At 35.8% G+C, this 20345-nt stretch overlaps 1 protein-coding gene across 3 annotated transcripts in view; it reads right to left on the bottom strand.

The window, feature by feature from the left end:
- The window catches only part of LOC149543579 (5'-AMP-activated protein kinase-like protein), a 262094-nt gene that overhangs the window by 139646 nt on the left and 102103 nt on the right, over window positions 1-20345 (bottom strand). The window contains exons 4-8 of one of the 3 annotated variants that reach the window (XM_089798356.1): window positions 7889-8177; window positions 6597-6669; window positions 6340-6393; window positions 6160-6213; window positions 213-332 (exon numbers count right to left, since the gene is read on the bottom strand). In XM_089798356.1, the coding sequence (XP_089654482.1) occupies window positions 213-332; window positions 6160-6213; window positions 6340-6393; window positions 6597-6669; window positions 7889-8177 (590 nt within the window). The remainder of the gene's footprint in view (window positions 1-212; window positions 333-6159; window positions 6214-6339; window positions 6394-6596; window positions 6670-7888; window positions 8178-20345) is intronic. The other 2 variants (XM_089798357.1, XM_089798358.1) reach the window with 2 other exon arrangements.

Raw genomic sequence — 20345 nt, 5'->3', positions numbered from 1 at the left:
ATGAGTCATGAAAATCAACATACAATCAATAAAACAAGACAGACACCAACATATACATTACTTGGGGAACATTAAGATTAAAAAAAGTAATAAATGGCTTCAAGTATTACAGGAAAATAATAGATCACTTTTTTTTAAAGATGTTTTAGAGACAATTAAAATATTTGAGGGGAGGGAGGGAGGGAGGGAGGGAGGGGGAGGGAGAGAGAAACCTGCTTCAAATCTGAAAGAACTTGATCAGCTGCAGTTAACTCAGATTCTTTTTCAGATAGTATCTGTTTTTCAAGGGCAACTTCTGCAGTTGCTTTTGCTTGTATTGAGTATAATTTTGCCTGAATGATACAACTATAAAATATTCAGTGCCACTTCAGAAACTATGAGATATTAATATAATATAAAAGACCAATAAGTTAGTTATATATTACATATTTTAACAGAAAATTTTGTCAGACTTTTTCCCTGCTCATATTATATATTTTAGCAACCAGTTACTAAAAGCTTCACAAACTATAGCCGTAAGGTAGATTATACCCTGCAGTAAGGAAAAAATAACATGGAAAATATGCAAACAAATGCAGAAGGATACATTAAAAATAATGATAAAAAACTTTGAAATAACAGCATAAACAAAAAAGACAAACGTTACAATTGAGAGATTGGTATAAAAAATGTCTTTAAAAATTCAAAATGTCAAGTGACAATTATTAATTTTATATTTAACCTCATTAAAGAATTTCATGGAATTACTCACACCATATCATTACAAGGACAATACTATTCAGGAAAACTAATTTGGAATTTAGAGTTTTAGAATTAAATTGTAACTTAAAGTAATAACAGCCATGAAGTATGTAAAGAGAATGTGCTGAGACTCAATTGAATGCCAAAAATATGGCAGTAAAAAGGGTAAAGAAAATATAGATAAAATAACACAAATAAGAAAACAAAGTGACCCACCTAAAACAATTGAAAAAATGAAAAGTAGAGGTGGGTATTAGTATTATGGTAATAATCAAAGAGCCTACCCAGCCTTCTCTGCAGGTATGGAAAATAACCAGGCCATTAATCTGTGGACTCGTAAGTTTTACAGCTGAGAGAACACAAAATCTTTTACAAAGAAGATGAAAATCCAGAAATATTTTAAAGTTTAAGCATATGGCTACTAAGTTTATGTCAAAACATTCTGTTTTCTCTGTGCTACTCGCAAGCATTTGGTGGTTACAGTGAGAGATATTTTGAAAGAATAGAATATAAACAAAAGTGATCTCCATCCACACTAAATATCAAGAAGATTTAATCAAATTGATAACAAAGTTCATGTCTGCTACCGTCTGTGTCTTTTGTGCAAGCCATGGGTGTCAGGAATCAATGTTCAAATCCTCCAAAAACTCAACGAACTAATCTGGAGATATGTAACAAGTTCTATGTCAAGTTTTTTTTAAACTGCTGGAGTTGTGTCAGTCCCTTCAGTGAATACATTAGCAGTTATGAAGCCTATTTTCCCTGTAGCCTTGCTCAATGCCAACAAAGGCTTTAATTTTATTCTTAGTGGGGTTATCAGTCATGAACCAATTTTGATACTACAAATATTTAAAATTTATTTAAAACATTGATATAATGATAATGAGTTTATTTAACTTCAAAACCTTATGCAATGTGTCTACTTGTGATATAGACCTGAAGTTATCGCAATATTATCATTATGTGATCCTAATATTGGAACCAAGGAACATTTGAGAAATAATTCACATTCAAGAGTAAAGTCTGGAAGAGAAGCATGGTGGTTTGGCTAGATTGGGGCCTTCTTCTGCTCTTCTTCGGCAACACATATCTCTTTTGCATCTCTCTAATGTTAAGCCTTCTAATGGCCTCTATACCTGGAATAATCGCAGGACTGGTGTTGCTGCTATCTCAGAACGCCTGGATAGATTTCTTGTTTCTTGCTTCTGGCTTAGTGGCACCCTTACTATCTCTTCAGAAATCCTTGATTGGAGGGGTTCAGATCATTGGCCAATCAAATTTTCCGCTATAGGGGCTTATGTTCCGAAGCATCCTCCTTTTAAGTTCCAGTTGATGTGGCTTCGTGACTCCTCTCTTCATGATTTTGTTTTTTGTTGGTGGAAAGATGGTGCCCCTGCATATGGTACTGCAATGTTCTCATTTTCTAAAAGGCTTCAATATGTTAAAAGGCAGCTCAAGATATGGAATAGGGAATGCTTTGGGAATCTTCACTTTATGAAGAGGCTTGCTCAAGAAAATCTTGATGTCATCACAAGGGAGATTAGAGATCGAGGTTTCTCGGAGGATCTTGGCCAAGCTGAATCCCTTGCTTCTAGAGCTCTAGAAGAATGGGAACTTCGAGAGGAAATTTTTTGGAAGCAAAAGGCTCGAGTTGATTGGCTCCAGGAAGGTGATCGAAACACTGCCTTTTTCCATAAAACAGTGCAATCTCGCCGGAATCAGAGCACTATCTCTTCTTTGGTTAATTCTCAAGGTATCCAACTGAATTCCTTGTCAGCTTTGTTCCAGGAGGCTATTTCGTACTTCTCTACCCTCTTCTCTGAGGACTCTCCTCCTGCTGATAATGAAGAAAATATTATTTTGTCCTGTATTCCTTCCCTTATCACTCAGGAAATGAATGATTATCTCATGCGTCCTATCTCTTTGGAAGAGCTGGAGGCGGTGGTCTTTGGCATGCCTAAGGGGAAGGCTCCTGGTCCTGATGGTTTTCCAGTTGAATTCTTTCAGGAATTTTGGGACATCATTAATCATGATTTGTTGGAGGTGGTTAAAGAATCCTATGCTAGCAAGCAGATGCTTCGAGCTTTGAACTCTACATTCTTGACTCTTATTCCTAAGAGAGAGGGTGCTAATCAATTGGAGTTTTTTAGACCAATTGCCTTATGTAATGTGGTCTACAAAGTTATTACTAAGCTGATTGCTGAGAGACTGAAAAGGTGGCTTCCCATTATTATCTCAGAAGAACAAGGTGGTTTTGTTGTTGGAAGACAAATTTTGGATGGGGTGGTTATTGCTACTGAGGCTATTCACTCTATGGCTACTTCAAGGGAGAGAGCCATGTTTGTTAAGCTAGATATGGCTAAGGCCTACGATAGAGTTAAATGGAGCTTCCTAAGGAGTATTCTTCTTTCTTTTGGATTTAGCTCTGACTGGGTGAGTTGGATTATGAGTTGCGTTACTCCTGCCTCTTTTTCTATTCTTATTAATGGTCAACCTTCACAACTATTTGGTGCTTCTAGAGGCCTCCGCCAGGGTGACCCTCTCTCCCCATATCTATTCATCATCATGGCTGAAGGCTTGGGCAGATTCATTAAGCATCAGGTGTCCCAGAATTCTATTCAAGGCTGGCGGTGGGGTAATGGCTTACCTTCTCTTTCCCATCTTCAATTTGTTGATGATTCTGCTCTTGCCGGTCTTGCTAGGATCAAGGAAGCTGAAGCCTTTCGACATGCTTTGGACGTTTATTTGGCAGCTTCAGGCCAGAAAGTTAATGAGCACAAATCTTTCATTTACTTTTTTAACACTCCTGATTCTATTCAGCACAGGATTGTTGGTATCCTACGGTTTCAGATAGGTTCACTTCCTTTGACTTATCTTGGCATTCCTATTGCTGTTTCCAGGCAGCCACGTCTCTTCTGGAAAAATTTGATTACCAAGCTTCAGGATAAGGTAAATCATTGGACTCATAGATGGCTTTCTACTACTACCCGGGTTACTCTTCTTCAAGCTGTTATCCAAGCTCTTCCTACTTATAGAAGCATGGTTCATGCTGCACCTATTTACTTTCTCAAGGAGTTTGATGCTCTTTCTCGACAATTCCTTTGGAGTGGTAATTTGCGTAGTACTAAATGGAGCTTGGTTAATTGGGCAACTGTTTGTAGGCCTAAAAAGGAGGGTGGTCTTGGTCTTCGTTCTGCTCTATTGAGTAGACAAGCTTTGGCTGCTAAACTTTATTGGCGATGGTGCTCTGGACAGCATCAACTTTGGGCTCGTATTATCACTCATAAATATTTTCATGGTGTTGATCCTTGCTCTGTTTCTGCACTTCCTCTTGAAGGTCGTGGCTCAATGGTTTGGCATACTTTGAAGACAGGTGCGATGCTGGTGAAGAGGGGTCTGTTCTGGATATGTAAAGGAGGTTCTCAGGCTTTGTTTTGGTCTGATGCTTGGGATGGATTCCCTTCCATTTTATCCATATACCCTCATCTTTAGCCTCTTTGTGACTCTTTTCTTGCCGCTGGATGGGATAAAGTGGCTCATTACAAGACTCCTTATCAATTGGGACCTGTTGTTGGTTATAGATGGAAGCATTCCTCTGATTGGCCTCCTGGAGGTACAGACATGGATCGTCAGGAGCTTTCTCAAATTCTGGCCTCTAGAGAGTGTTCCTCTTTGCTTGGTCCAGATGTATTGGCTTGGGGCGGTACCTTGTCTGGTAAATATCATGTCTCTACTGGGTATCAGGAGATAACTAGACAATTATTTGGGGATGCTGAGGTCCCTTGGTGGAAGCAAGTCTGGAATAAAGTTTCTTGGTCCAAGTGCAATTTCTTCATGTGGCTAGTGGCTCACAATCGTTGTCTTACCTGGGATAATCTTTGTAAACGTGGATTTCAGGGCCCCTCTTATTGTGTTTTGTGTGGTAATGGAGAGGAGTCTGTCTCCCATCTGTTCTTCCATTGCTCCTATTCTACTCAGATATGGCACCTTTGGTGGAGCGCTTGGGGTTGCTCTTGTCGGCATGCTTCCTCTTTGCCTGAGTGCTAGGCTCGCTTGGGTAGTGCTCCCTCCAAGTCTTCTTCTCTCCATGCTGCTTGGATTGCTGGCCCATCTTTCATGCTTTGGCATATCTGGTTGGAGAGGAATCGTCGCATATTCCAAGATGTTCGGCTTGGTGTTTTGCATCTTTGGTGGAAAATATCACATTCTCTCCAGGAAACTATTCTTGTGAAGTGTGAGCTTGATGGGGGTATGAATCCGGTTGATCTTGCTATCTGTAATCGCCTCAATTTTCATCTGCAGGATGGGGTTGCGGCTCATAGGTTTCCTTCTATGTCCAAGCAGCTTCACCATCAGAGGAAGGGTCGGGTTAACCGGGATGGGTACTGGACTCCTCCTCCTTGTGGAGTTCTGAAAATTAACACTGATGGTTCTTCTCGTGGGAATCCTGGTCCGGCTGGTATTGGCGGAGTGGCTCGTTGTAGTTCTGGGAATGTTAAATTTTTCTTCTCAATTCATAAGGGTGATTATACTAACAATCTCATGGAAGCTCAGGCTATTTTATATGCTGTGGAACAGTGTTGCTTGTGGGGATGGAGTAAGATTATTTGTGAGTCTGATTCCCAGGTGGTGGTGAACATGCTTTCTTCGCAAGAGCTTGAGGATGTTAGTTGGCAGCTGGCCACTGTTGTTAAGCAGATTCTTTTCTTCTCTTCCTCTTTTCAGTTCATTAGGTTCAAGTATATTCCGCGAGAATGGAATAGACCTGCTGATTGTTTAGCCAAATGGGCTTCTAGTCATGATCCGGGTTGGAATATTAGGGATAGGGGGCAACTGTCCTTTGAGATGGTGCAAGAATTTGATGATCTTGTTGCTCAGGATCGAGCTCCTTGTTGAGCTCTCCTTGTTGTATTCCTTTCTGTCTTAATAAATTTTTACCCCTCTTTTTGCGAAATTGTGAAAAAAACAGATCACTATTTAAATTGTTTTAAATTAAATAATAGTTATTGTTCATAATTTATATGGTTGAGACTTACTCTACACATGATCATATTTTTTATTTTACAATAAAATTTATAAATACATATTTGCACAATGACCGTGCCATCCATTCTACATTCAAAGAGAGTATATTTTAGACATCCTGTATGGATATCAAATAAATAGATCCTATATGGATATCAAGTAACAGGCCGATGGGCTCAATGAGACAGCATAAAAAATCTACACAACAGATCCATTAAAGTGGTAACAAAAAACCACAAAGTGGTAGCATGCACTTCTGCTGACTAAAAACAGCAATTAACTTGTACTTCAATTTTTTAAGGCAAGTAGAATCTAACATCATGTAAAATGAGGTGAAAATACATCAAATTATTTTTACTATATATAAAACAAAAATAGCAGACTAATGTATACCTTTTCCTTCTCGAGTTCTTGTTTTAGTTTGGAAAGTTCTGATTCCTTTGACTGCTATCTTATGTAACATATACAAACAAGATTGTGTTAGAGGTCACAAAAATGACAAGTTAAATCAACAACAATGAAAAGGGTTTTGTGGGAACAATAATATCAATATGGAAAGGCAGAGGACACTACCAAGAGAGAATTGAAATGTTGAATTTCCGCCATCCTATACTTTGTTATCTCTGACTGTTTCACCAACACAAAATAAAAATAAAAAAATAAAATTTATGTATAAAAACATTTTTTAACCAACTTGTTAGAACTTCGTACAATCCGATGGTAATACGCAAGCTTAATAAGTGGCATAAATAATTTCAAAAGTATATAGAAATTTCTTCTTGATACAAATATCATAGAGACAGAACTGACCTCAAGTGAAAGCTGATTACCTCATGTATTTCATCATCATTGAAATGAAATTGGTCCCTGATATTTATACTAAGAGGATTCGAAGCTTCCTTCCTGCATGGAGCACATTTTTCATGATAAACAAGACAAAATGAAAAAAACGAAGTAAAGCAGTTTCTTAGTTTATATAATATGAAGGTTATTAAAAACAATTTGTAGTTGAAATACTTTCTAAGTTTCTTATTTAATCCATAATTTCAAGTCTCACATTGTTTGCATGGCTCTATGAACAAAGATTTACAAATACATCAGCACCAAAGACTCAATTCAGAAGCTTCACATGTTGCATAAAAAATAATGTGTCTAAGAAATATTGAGGAGTAAAGCACATGCATTTGCCAAACAATATTTCCAAACGAATATCCAAGCAATGAAATTGTTTATAAGAAACGAGTTTTACAAATAGACCCTCTAAGAAACTCAAAATTAATAAAATAGATATCTAAGAATTTGACTGGGATATGATGTTGAATACAAATGCTAATTCCTAAAAGGTCACTTGTCCTTCTCATAGTCAAGAATTAGCAAAATGATGGTGTCAATTTAATTTTATTTGCTATCATCTCTTTATTATATAACATGCAGTAGTATCTATCGATTATGTATCTTCAAACACTCATGGGTAATATCAATTAGTATGCATAAATTATATATCATATATTAAACTATGACAAGACAAACATATCTGAGCACAAAGCTTTGTTCCTGATAAAATAATAAATATGAAGTAAAAAGTATATGCAAAAGAAGAAAGATGACACAGTAATTAATATAAATCAAATCATATTACTCATATTTATAGTTGAAATTTACTTTAATTGCACTACTATTTTGACATACATTTAACATTATAAATGTTAGGTTGCATACACAAGTTGTAGCTCTAGTTTAATCTGGATTAATGTAGATGTTATAATATATGGATAAGAACTGTATATAATATTTGTCCTCAACAAATACCTATAATTTTGGATAGTCAGATTGAAAATACTACCACTGAATACCATTTAGACAATCAATGTTTTCTCCACAGCTTACATAACCATACCTTAATAAAAAAAGAATTTATTTGATATTCCTATTTCCAGATTCCATTAAATAGTTAAGGAACAAAACTGAAAAGGGGTTGAATTTCACTTGTCCAAAATCATTTTTTTTGGCAGTGATGGTGTCAATTGAAGTTTTGTCCACAATTTACATGACCATACCTTAACAAGGAAAACTTATTTGAAATTCCAATTTTCAAATTTCATTAAATAGTTAACAAACCAACCTAGAAAAGGGTTGCGTTTCACTTGTCCCAAAAGCAGTTTCCTTGCCAGTAATTGGGTCAGAAGTCAATGAATAATCACTCCAAAAATAGGACTGATAAGCAGCCTTTGTCACAACCATCCTCCGTGAAATTGATGGAATGCTAGAATCAGATTCAGAAGGGCAATCAGGGGATTTGTCAGCATCCATGACATAAGGAGTTACTGAAGTACCATCGTCCCGTTTATACTCCTTGCATGCATTCTCATTGATTTCTTCGTCACCGTGATACTCTTCACTGTCATCTTCTCCTGTAAATTGGTTCAAAAAGACTGTTAATCTAGTATTGCTATACATGAAATAAGGCCTTTATAAATTTTCTGATGCAACTAAATCCAGCAAAGGAAATTGGTAGTGCCAGCCATTTTATTATAAAGAAAATGGCCATGCATTTGCATTAAAATTCAATCACAACAATCATGTCAAAACATTTCTCTTTATAACCATTAGCTATCTTCTTCAAAAAGATTAGCTATTTCCTGTCATATCTGAATAAAAAACCAGTATAACTGTCATAAAATAAACAATGAGCAACAGTTGTTTCAAATAAATGTTCAAATTATTAATTATGCTAAAAATCGTGTAATAGACAAATACTATTCAAAAGGAGATATAAAGTTGGAGTTTTGAACAACTGATAGATTCAAACCACTTTTGGATGCTGTAACAAAATCTTTTAGCTTCTTAAGGGCAGAAACCTATCGATTATTGTATTGACTAGTTTTAATGTTTTCATCTGCAAAGAATGTTTCGGAAAACTAAAACTTTCTTGAGAGAGCAGTGATTGACACAAAATCATAGATAAACAGATTTTGCAACCAAGAAAAACCTTCCTAATTTTTATTTAAAAAATTAAAAGCCTGACAAAATTTTTGCTCTCTTCAGGAGAATAAGTTTCACACTTCAACTCAAAATGAATCAAGCCTCCAGCGATCCTCTCTACAAGAGTTATTCTATTAAGATGAATTACACACTTTTGTTGACAAAACAGCAAGATATAGACAAGAAATTAAGGAATAGAGAAAGAGGAGAAAAAATGTTATTGTTTCATGCTTTCACAAACATGCATTATTGTGATGGTGTGCTAGTGAGTATTTATAAGCACAAAACAATCCATGAACACAACATCAGAAAAATTGATATATAATCAAATCCTAAGGAATCTGTGATAGTGTTTCATTTGATCCTTTCCATAAATAATCCTTTTTCCTCTTCAACAATAACTGAAATGCATGCTCTAATGAATTTAGAATAAGGGAGACCATCTGTTAGATGTGTAGAAGCATTGTATGAATTTGAACTTCATGATACTACCAGAGCTCCAAATTCAAGCTTGATGTACAATTTATTTAATTTCTTAATGTAATGTTGGACATATTGACTAGAAAAATAACCAAAGTATAGCCATTGTTTGGTGAGAGCCTGTCAGCAAATAAACAGTCAGGAAACCATACTCGAAGTAGAGGCATAATAAGGCTTTGAACAAATCAAAGAAACTGTATCTAGCATTGTCCAAAGCATCTCAAGAACTTCACAATTGAGGAATACCCAGACACAACCAGAGCCTTCACAATGCCCAGTGTTATGCCATCATTATGAAGTCACTAACTATTTGAAGTTCAAAGTTTAAACTATTGTAGAAAATGTAAAGCATGTGATGAGACAAGGGATACTTATTAGATATAGAAAGCACTAACAAGTTGAAATGTACTCTGAAATTTCAAATTAGAATTCTTATCCTCTCTCTTTTAGCCCAGAGGGTGTTAATTTCATTATTAAACATAGTGTCGATGGCAGATTCAATTTGTGCCACATTAGCCGTATATTGTCTATATTAAATAAATATAAATCCCATCAAAAGATCTCATTATATGCAACACTCAAATTAAGAGGCTTGGATTGTCAAAATGGTACTACAACATAGTAGAGGAGGTGGAGAGATCTATCTAGGAACTAGGTACAAAGCAGCATTTCTTGTAGGCTGAGCTGCTCAACAGGAAAGAGTTAAGCCTGCACAGTCCCACAGACAATGTCATTCATCCTACATGGATGCCCAATAGATAGACAAATAGATACATTATATTCTCTCTATTTTAAGCAGCAAATAGTTATAATTTGATAGTAGAACAAGAGTTTCCGGAAAACTGATTGCCGCCTTTAACACAACAACCTGCAACATAAGCAAGTTCTACTAGGTTGACTATATCAATAAACTCTTAAATAAAACTGTTGGTTAGCAGTTTGTTCTCCTATTAGATTTTATAATCTTGACTCTTTTGATACCCAATGCCTGGAGAGACAAAAGGATGTTTACGAACAAATGGGTCAGTGTATGTATTCTATCACTGCCCTCTGAATTGATTAAGTACAGCTCCCTATGATTTGCAATGATATGCAATGACTATGTTTTTATGCGATCAGAAGTTTTGATCTTGTAAGCTCTTAACCTGAGAGCAATAAAGGATAATCAAATTGTTTGTAGGCACAAACAATTCAGGCAAAATAGATTTGGACAATCTATCACACCCAATGACTGTAATAGACTATCTTGAGATTCGTGACTCTTCTATTCTAAATGCAGGGTTAACCATCTAAATAGAAAGGAGGAAGAGAGAAAGAAATGCACATGAGGGCAAATGGAAGTGCTTTGACTACTAGACTTGAATGAAATAGAATTCAGCAAGTTACCAGTAGATTCATACACATCTATTCTTCAATTCCCAATGAAACTATCTAACATGATATGAAATGAACAAGAGAGGAAGCAAAATCATATATGAAGAAAGTAAATGGAATCGCTCCTACTACAAATATCAAAATGAAATGGAATCCACCTGATTATCATAGGATCAGATATAATTGTCCTTCAACTCTTAATGCATAACTAATCGATGAATGGGCAACAAAACATGACAAAAAAATAGGGTAAATGGAATTACAAACCAATTCACCATCAAATTTGCCGACCTTTGTATTATCAAATGAGGTTACATTTATAGTTCTCTATCATCCCCTATTCTGGTAGAGTAATAGTCACATAACAGAAAAAAAAATGAGAATAAAATAAAAAATTATCCAATTTGCATCATGATATGAGCACATGGTATCTCTTCTACTGACGATTCTGAATCCATGGTATTCATGAAAATGCCTAGTGACCTTTCAGTGCCCCACGATCTTAGAAAACCCTATAAAAATCGTTTATTTTTCATTTCCTGTTGTTTCGTGACAAACCCATGCATTTCATATTTCAACGGTCACCTCATTTTCAAATTCTAGCCGTCGATCTTAAATCAACGATCACAATTAAAACATTATGACTTTCCTTTATAGCTTTCTACACGGGTCCCTCTTTGTACACGTAACTCTCTGTCATGATGTCGCTATGACTATTTTCCTTGCAACTTTTTATAGCGAGATGGCGATAGACATAGATCTTCTCCGATCTGATGGTGGTAATAAAATGATGTTAAGTTCTCTTTGTTTTACGGCGCGGGTCCCTTTTTCCAACTAGGCACATCGTGGCAGATAAATGGTAGAACTTTATTGTTTGTAGAATCTGACGTCAGACTATTTTGCTCCGTGGTACTATGTTGAATATACTAGGCCCATCACGACACGTGTCTTCACATTGCTTTGTCTCATGAATTTACGAACAAGGATCTATTTATAACAACATAATGATGATCGTGGATCTTCTTTGATCTGATAGTCATCAAGATGCATAGTTAGACAGCTTATAATTCTATCTTAAAACATTATCTGTTGATTTGGTCTTCATCCGATGGTCGTGACTTATTTCCAAGTTGACTTGACTATACAACTTGATGATGTGGACGATCAAACTTGTTTTGATTCATTGATTCGATTTCAACTTTGGTCTTTGCCACCTTTGACCTAGTTCTTTCACCATTTCTAATGATTTATCTACTTCTGCATTCGAATTCAACGGATTCTTTTTTGTAGCCCATTCACGATCTGTATATTGTCTTCAAGCTTCAGTCTTTGATGTTTCTCTACTGTATTTGCTCTCTATATGTTTGTGATTTCTCCATTATACTTGCATTATGCCTTTAATGGAAGACTTGATCATAGATTTAGGGTTTCTTATGAATAGAACTGATTCTCTCTCTCTCTTATAGATTTAGGGTTTCTTATGAATAGAACTGATTCTCTCTCTCTCTCTCTCTCTCTCTCTCTCTCTCTCTCTCTCTCTCTCACACACACACACACACACACACACATCTAGGGTATGTAGAAACTTACATTCCCAAATCCTAGTCACCTAGCCTAATTGAATCTATTACATTATTCTTGTATTCCCACCTAAGCAACTTAGAGATAAAGATGAGAGAGGAAACCCTAATGGAAACCTAGACCAGACACAAACACAAAACACTATAGAGGGGATTGAAATCATGGCAACAAAAACTTAGGGTGCAACCTCATGTATATAGATTGACGTGTGTATGCAACCTCATGTATCCAGATTGACATGTGTATGCAAGGAGTCATTACTAGTTATCCCCTTAAGGCCACCTACACCCGTATCATGTACACCTAGCTACATCCTAGGTATGTATGTGGGCATGCCCAAGCGTACACATGGCCCGAAGGCATTAAGCACCAGAAATAAACAAAAAGGAAAGTGTTTTAAAACATTTTTTGCATCCCAGTCCCCTAAAATGCCCCTAAAGCACCATTTCACCCAATACAAAGATCATTTTTCTCTCTTCGCTCTCTCTTTTCTCATTTTGGCATTTTGAAGGGACATGATATATATTATATGGCATATGGCATAATATTGAAATTTTAAAGTATCAACTAGCATTTAGTATTTATCCTTATCAATATCATTTTGACCTACATTGCAAGTTTTGGACCCTACTAGCTAGGTCCCAATCCAAGCTCGTTGCGGGTCCTGATCCAAGTAGAGTCTGTGGTAGGTTTGTGCCATGGATTGAGGGTCCGCAAGGATCTTCCATTGAACCTATGGTTTTGACAGGGACTCAGGCGGACTCTGCAAAGACTCACGATAACCAACGGCCCATAGGGCCAAAAAGCAAGTTAAAAACACAAAACATAATTTTTTTTTTATTACTTTTTTATTCTAACCCTAAAAGGGGCCTATTAGAATACATCAAGCACATTTTCTCTCTCATTTGGCTCTTTCATTTTGGTGTGTCCATTTTGCAATCTTAAAGAGTAGGTGTTAGAGATTGATTGTGGAGCTACAAATCCTTCCACGAATCATATTTAAGCATTCTAGGTATGCGTTTGATCCTTTCTTTTAGTTCTTTGATAGTGTTTTATGTTTTTAAAAAGTTCTAAGTTTATTTATAAGTTTTAAAAGGCATTTTTTTCTATTTTTGTTATAGATTGCAACAATGAGTAGTCAAAGCTCGATGGGGAGGGGTCCCAAAAATATAAAATTGAAAAATGGTCTCCTTTGTAGAAGTATACAACAAGATTTCAACAATGTCCTAGAGCGTGGGGGTGGGTGGAAGGTTATATGGAAATATAATATTTGCAATACCCAATATAGAAGCTCTTAGTACTGAGTAAAACTTCATTTTCTAGGCCCTAGGGGTAATGGGATCTATTGTCTTGCATTTTGTCACCACAAAATGTTGGTAACAACACAAAACTTTTTCAAGCTAGTTTCACATTTCTCTAAGTTGAATTTGATATTCAATTGTTAATTGTTGATTCATTGATCAATTTTCAATTCATATATAATGAATCCTTTTACTGAAGACCTTCACCAAGTCTTTTTCGTTTTGCTTTCTGTTGAACTTTTGCTTGATTTGTAAAGCCTTCATCATTCGTTCTTTGTTTTTGAGTTTGCATTTGCTTTTTTTTAATCCTTTGGCTTTGCTCATGTCATGCTTTTCGTTTTCCCCTTTGATTCGGTCTAACCTAAAAGTCAATCGGAGTTGCTAGTCAAGAGTTATGCCCGTTTTAGTGCTTCAAAAATGGACATTTTAGGTGCAATAGCACGAATTAAAAATTTAATGTTATATTTTCAAATTGACATTCACTTTTTGAAAAATATAACTTATGTTCACTTTTTGTTATGTTTTTAAGTTACTTTAACTTTAAATTTATAACTTAAAGTGACTATAATGCACTTTATGTTATAATTTTAAGTTGAGTTACTTTTTAATTTTTCACTTAAAGTAACTATATAACTATATAGTTTTAGTTTAATTTTTGGTTTTAAAAATCAAATGTTTATTTAAATGTTATTTTAAAATGATGTTTATATATTATATTTCATAATATGATAAATAAATATTGTTTATGACCCATTTTGTAACATTTTTATAATTTTAAGTGAATTAAATGACTTAAAGTCTTCATAAGTGGACATTTTATATGCAATACCATGTAAAATCCATCAAAAGTGGACTTTTTACATGTCACTACATATAAAGTTTGCTTTGGTGGATCTTTCTTGACGTCATTACATCAAAAGTTCATCATAAGTGAACCTTTTTGATGCTATGGCATGAATAATGAAGTTTTTATGTCTAGACATCTAAACGGTCAGTTATATTTTAAAACATGCTATGCACCCAAAAATGTTCGATTTTAACTTGTTGCATATTTTAAAACATGCTATGCACCCAAAAAGATCCAATTTTGATCAAAAGCATGTTTTAAAATGTGTTGTGCCCTCCAAAAAGTCCAATTTTGAAAGAATGCATGCATTTGCTTTCCAAGAACCCGATTTTGCTCATTGTGAGAGATTTACTTGGTGCATTTGCATGAAATCTTTTCCATTGAAGGTGTTTTTACTTGGCAATGAGTTTCCTTGCATCAAGAATGGATTTAACATGCTGAAAACTGTTTTTGGGAGCTCAATTCTAGGGCACGATTTTGAAGATACTCCAAATACCTCCATTTTTTATCAACGTTTTTGCATGAGGATGAATTGATTTGGTTTTATTTGATGATTACATTGCATATTGGTTAACATTTTGGTATTTAAACACCAAATCAATTTACTCATGCTCCTTGGTGAAATAGGTTTTTCACCAAAAACGTCCCATGAGTTTCCATATGCAAAACGTTGGATCTTGGAGTGTTTTTAAGGCACATTTTGGCATCTTCTAACAAAAACTCCTTGTTTGTTGCCCTCTCCCATTCGAATTTGCAAAGTTGGAAAAAGTCTTACCATTTTTGAAGAATTTTTCAACATTGGAACATCTTTTTCCTTCATTTTTGGCACTTAATCTTCATGTAAGTGGACGACTTCTTTCTTGCTATTTAATTTGTGCTTATCTTTCTGATTTTATGCACATAATTGCTTGATGATTGCACATTTGTCCGTATATATGCCATGGAAAATGCATTTTGCCTTTTAAAATGATGAAAACTCTCATTTTCACACTTTTGGAATTTCCCCAAATTCCAAATTCAAATTTGTGTGTTGAAGTGCATTGCATCTTGACACATTTGAGTTTTTTGCCAAAGGCATGTGTTTGTTTTGTGCTTGTTTCTGTGCTTTGTGTTTGTCGGTTTTCTCCACTTTGGAGAAGTTACAAGTTCTTACCCAAGAACGTGTTTTTGCTTCACTTCATGCGAAAGCATCATCACGTTTCACTTCTATTTTCCATGTCACAACACATCACATCTCATCCGACAAATGCGATTACATGTTTTCCATCTCATTCACCATCCGCACATGCATGCAATCCCATTTTCCGCTTCCATTTTCACTCATCTCACTTTCCACATCCAATTGCACGACATAATTACACAAAACACATAATTGCATCTCAAAGGTCCGATTTTGATTAAAAGTCACTTTTTGGAAAGTCAAAAAGATGTCATGTGCATGTTTTCCCATGTACTTTGACCTTACTTTCCCTCAAAGGTGTCTATAAAGTTCATTTTCTCTCAAAATTCATTCCATTGTCACCTCTTCAAATGCATTCACACCTCCATGAGCAAATACATGTTTCCGAATCTTTCCATGCTTTGCGCCTCATCCCATCACCTGCACTTACATGTAAAGCGCATCCTCCATCTGCATTCGCATGTCATATCACTTCCCATTCCTCATTACATGTAATCCATTTCCATGTAATGACATCTTGAAAGCCCAAGTCACTTTTTTTTTAAATCTACAATCTCCATTTGCACGCATTCCCATGCGCCAAGCACTTTACTTTTTAAAATAAAGTAGAGGTAAAGGTGCTGATGGAAAGTTGTTCCGAGTTTACATCCGGACATCATCAAGAAGGTTTTCAAAGTGTCAAAGACTCCAGTTTGTGCCGATCTACAAAGGAGAATTCATGACAACTTGAGCGAGAAAGGCTGGATCACATCAAGTTTCCACATGACAACGGACAATTCATCACAGTCAGAGGTTATTAAAAAATGCAACACTATGGTCATCAAAGTGAATGTAGCGATACAAAGTACAGGAACTTTTGCTCCTGTAATCATCTGGGATTGCACCGTTGAGTACAAGGCCTTTTAGGATTTGATCGTTTCCTTCTCTTTCATCTTCTTCTTCTTCTTTCATGTTTGTAGTTGGAGAGGATGTATTACATGAAAATGTGTAATTACATGTAATGCAAGTTACATGTGTATGTAAAACATGTAATGCGAGTTGCATGTGCAGTTGCATGTAACCCTATATTTTCTCTTTTAGTTAGACTAGGTCAAAGTTGGTTGAGTTGCTTCCACTTTTTCCTCCATCTTTTTTTCAACTCCTGTGCCTATATAAAGGAGTGCCCCCTCATTGTAAAAATCATCTTTTGTTGTATGCAAGAAAGCTCTGCCACATTTGTGCAAGCATAACTTTGATTATGTAGTATGAATTTGGGAGAAAAGTGAATAAAAGAAGCAATTGGATTCGAAGCTTTGATTGGAAGCAGTTGTGATAGAGAAAATTAGAAGCTTTGAGTGTAATTTGTGGCTATTGTCTTTATTCATGTTATTATTGTGTGTTCAATAATAGAGCATAGCGATTTAAGAAGCAATCGCAGCCGAATCTTTGACTGGGAGCGGTTGTGGAAATATATAGCTAGAAGCTTTGTCTGTAGCTTATACTTCTTTCTTAATTCGCAAAATAGTTAAGTTTTTTTACTTTTAGGAGTCTTTGTGCCTTAATTGTGAAGTTTTTCCATATAGAAGTACGACCGGACTTAGAGCCAAACCGGTACATTTTCAGCTAGCCTTAAGTTAGTGAAGCTTTATCAGTATCACTGTTTCCAACTCTTGATAGAAGTGTAGTTAGAGATTCACCATGCCCATTACTCGCTCCACAAGTAAGTGGATTATTTCTTGAAAGATAAGAAGAAAGGGTATTGGTAACACCCATTTTATAAAATCTCTCGACTTCTTGCTTACCTTGAGTTGATCCAAGGAACGGTGAGAAGGGGAAGCCTTCCCTTTAAGGTAGGAGAGACTCTATCTAACGCTGCGGTTGGTCATCCTATTTTGCGACTGGATTTTTACCTAAAACTGTCAGTTGCGAAATAGCCACCCAATAGGAACAATATGCTTGAGGGCCTAGGGACAGAAAAGAAGAAATTGCAAGCTTCTCAAGAGCAATAATGTTAAAAGAACAAGAAGAGGTTGATAGGTTAGTTTCAATGGGGAAACAAGAAAAATCAAGAGAAAATGCAAAAGTTTGTAGGGATGCGGGTGCTTTGGTAGAGGCACGATACGATCACATCTTTTGGACACCATGCAGCATCCATTCCGTAAATTTGGTAATGAAAGTGTTGTTTATGATAGCTTCAGTCAGATTATTGCAAATCAATTTGCACATATATGTGTGAATGTATGTTTCACATACATATCTCTGTCATAACAAGTCTGAAAATATACTTGGAATTTTACCAGCTTCATGTCTAACTAAGATGAATAGTGTGATATATATATATATATATATATATATATATATATCATAGTTACACCGCCCCAGGGGACAGGGGGACGGTGGAACAAGTTTTCGAGACGGGGGGACGAAAAGGCCTTAATTTGGGGACAGTGGGGGGATGGCAAGGAGACGACGGTGGGGATGGGAGGGGGGGTGTGTATAATATATATATATATATATATGTGTGTGTGTGTGTGTGTGGTACATAAAATGCTAGTTATGAAAATATGATTGCAATATAAGATATAAAGATGTAAAAGAGTAAATACTTGAACATTGCATTGAATTGGAACATCGAACATTAAACATAAATAGTTGAATTTGCAAATAGTCAACATCGGAATGTCCCCCATCCCCAGTGGAGGTGGTGGAATCTGGTGGCACCACTGGGGACGGGGGGATGGAGTACTCAAGGCCCTAGTAAGTTGAAGTCTCTAGGACGTGGGGCAAAAATGGGGGGGAAGCATCCCCGTGTTACTATGATAGATATATATATAGAGAGAGAGAGGGAGAGAGAGATTTGTATATGGATCAATTATATTGGATTGACTTAGTTAGTGAACACTAACTAATCATGACCTTTCATTATTAAGAGTCATCATTGATCCTAAAGTTGCTATTGAATATAATATATATATGCTTTAGGTGATGGGAAGATACATATCGAAATCAATAAATGTGATATACTTCCTACACTTCGAAGATCATCATATTTGCAAAACAAGAAGAGGCTGATAGGTTAGTTTCAATGGGGAAACAAAAAAAAACAAGAGACAATGCAAAATTTTGTAGGGCTGCGGGTGCTTTGGTAGAGGCACAATACAATCACATCTTTTGGACACCATGTAGCAACCACTCCATAAATTTGGTGATGAAAGCAATTGACACCCAAATTGAATGGGTGAAAAAGTATATGTGGGTGAGGAGATCCATATGTTTGTGATAAACCATCATATGTCACAAACAATTTTCAGAACTTTCTCCAATTTGAAAATATTGAAGGTAAGTTTTAAAATTTAATTTATTTAGTTTTATTTATCAGTTTGTGTCATGTTTACATAGTTGAATGAAATATTTTTTGTGTTGTTTACATATTTAAAATGTGTAATTGACTCCTAATTAACATGTTACTAAGTGGCTGAAACTCTATTTGCTTTACGCACAATTTTTTGTAGACGACTTGTAAGGGTGAAAGATGCATTGTCCCAGATGCTTATTAGCAATCAATGCAGTGTTTGGAAGCAATCAACAACAAGAAGGGCCCAAAAGGTGAAAGCATTATGTATTAGAATTCACTGAGCCTATCATGTCTATGCTTTGGTTTGCCAACACTAATGAGCGTTGTTTGAAGGACATCTATGATGCCATGGACACCATGCTAGAGAAAATAAAATTGTTAAGTTTAATACAATCCTCTCTCCTTGTTTATTGAGAAATTGAAATTTATAAATTATTAATTAACATTACATCAAGATAACTTACATGAACATCATTTGACATCCCAAGTCATTCAGAGGAAGAGCATGATCTTGAGGATACCTTGTATAATAAGGTGGAGTAAATTGTTCTTCATCACCAGAACAAGATGACTACACCTTTACACCTCATAGCATATGCACTATCTCCCTGGTATTTTCGAGTTGTGAGATACTTGTTCTTTCTGGTAGAGTGCCACCATACAAAGATCATGAGGTTGCTAGTGGGTATAAGAAGGCATTCAATATGCTCTTAGCAATTCTGAGGTGGCATCAAATGTCAAGAGAGAGTATAGAGATTTTGTCTCAAGAAAAGATGCATACCTTGATGCTATTAAGGACTAAAGTATAATGGATGGTATTAGATGGTGGTACCTACATGGGCAAGACTATGTGTTCCTCCAGCCTCTTGCCATTAAAATCCTCTCACAAGTAAGTTTTTAAAGTTTTCTTTTTTCCTTTTTTATGGCCACTTACCGTGTAGAATTAACACTCTTAAATTTATATTGTATTTCTAATTTATTTCAATTATGTTAGTTGTTTCTCTAGGTTGCAAGCTCTTCTATTGCTGAGTGGAATTGGAGTACACACTCCTTTATCCACTTAATGACACATAACCGGTTGGGTGCCAAGAAAGCAGAGGACTTGGTATTCATTCACAGCAACTTGTGCCTCCTATTACAGAAGGATCCAACATACAGTTGTGGGATGCAGCACCTGAGTCTATTGACTTGGATATGACCATCAAGGATCTAGCTAGTGCCACCTTGTTGGACTTGGGCGATGGTGGTGGTGATACAACACCGTCTAGGACTAGCGGAACTAGTTTCAATTCCAATTATGAGGATCTTGAATTTACTTGCAGCCGGGGATGAACCCATTGATGCCTCATTTTTTATGACCTATTAAACCCTTGAAGGGCCTTGATACAATGATAAACTATTAAACACTTGTCACTATCATCATTATGTTTCAAACTTTATTATTTGATGAACTAATCTATGTTTTGAAATTTCATGTTGCAATTCAGTGATTCAAAGTAT

This window comes from Cupressus sempervirens, chromosome 8 (assembly GCF_028749045.1).
Source record: "Cupressus sempervirens isolate cs-2001-9-10 chromosome 8, ASM2874904v1, whole genome shotgun sequence".
In the NCBI taxonomy this organism is placed as follows: domain Eukaryota; kingdom Viridiplantae; phylum Streptophyta; class Pinopsida; order Cupressales; family Cupressaceae; genus Cupressus; species Cupressus sempervirens.
This window is presented reverse-complemented; position numbering and strand designations above follow the sequence as displayed.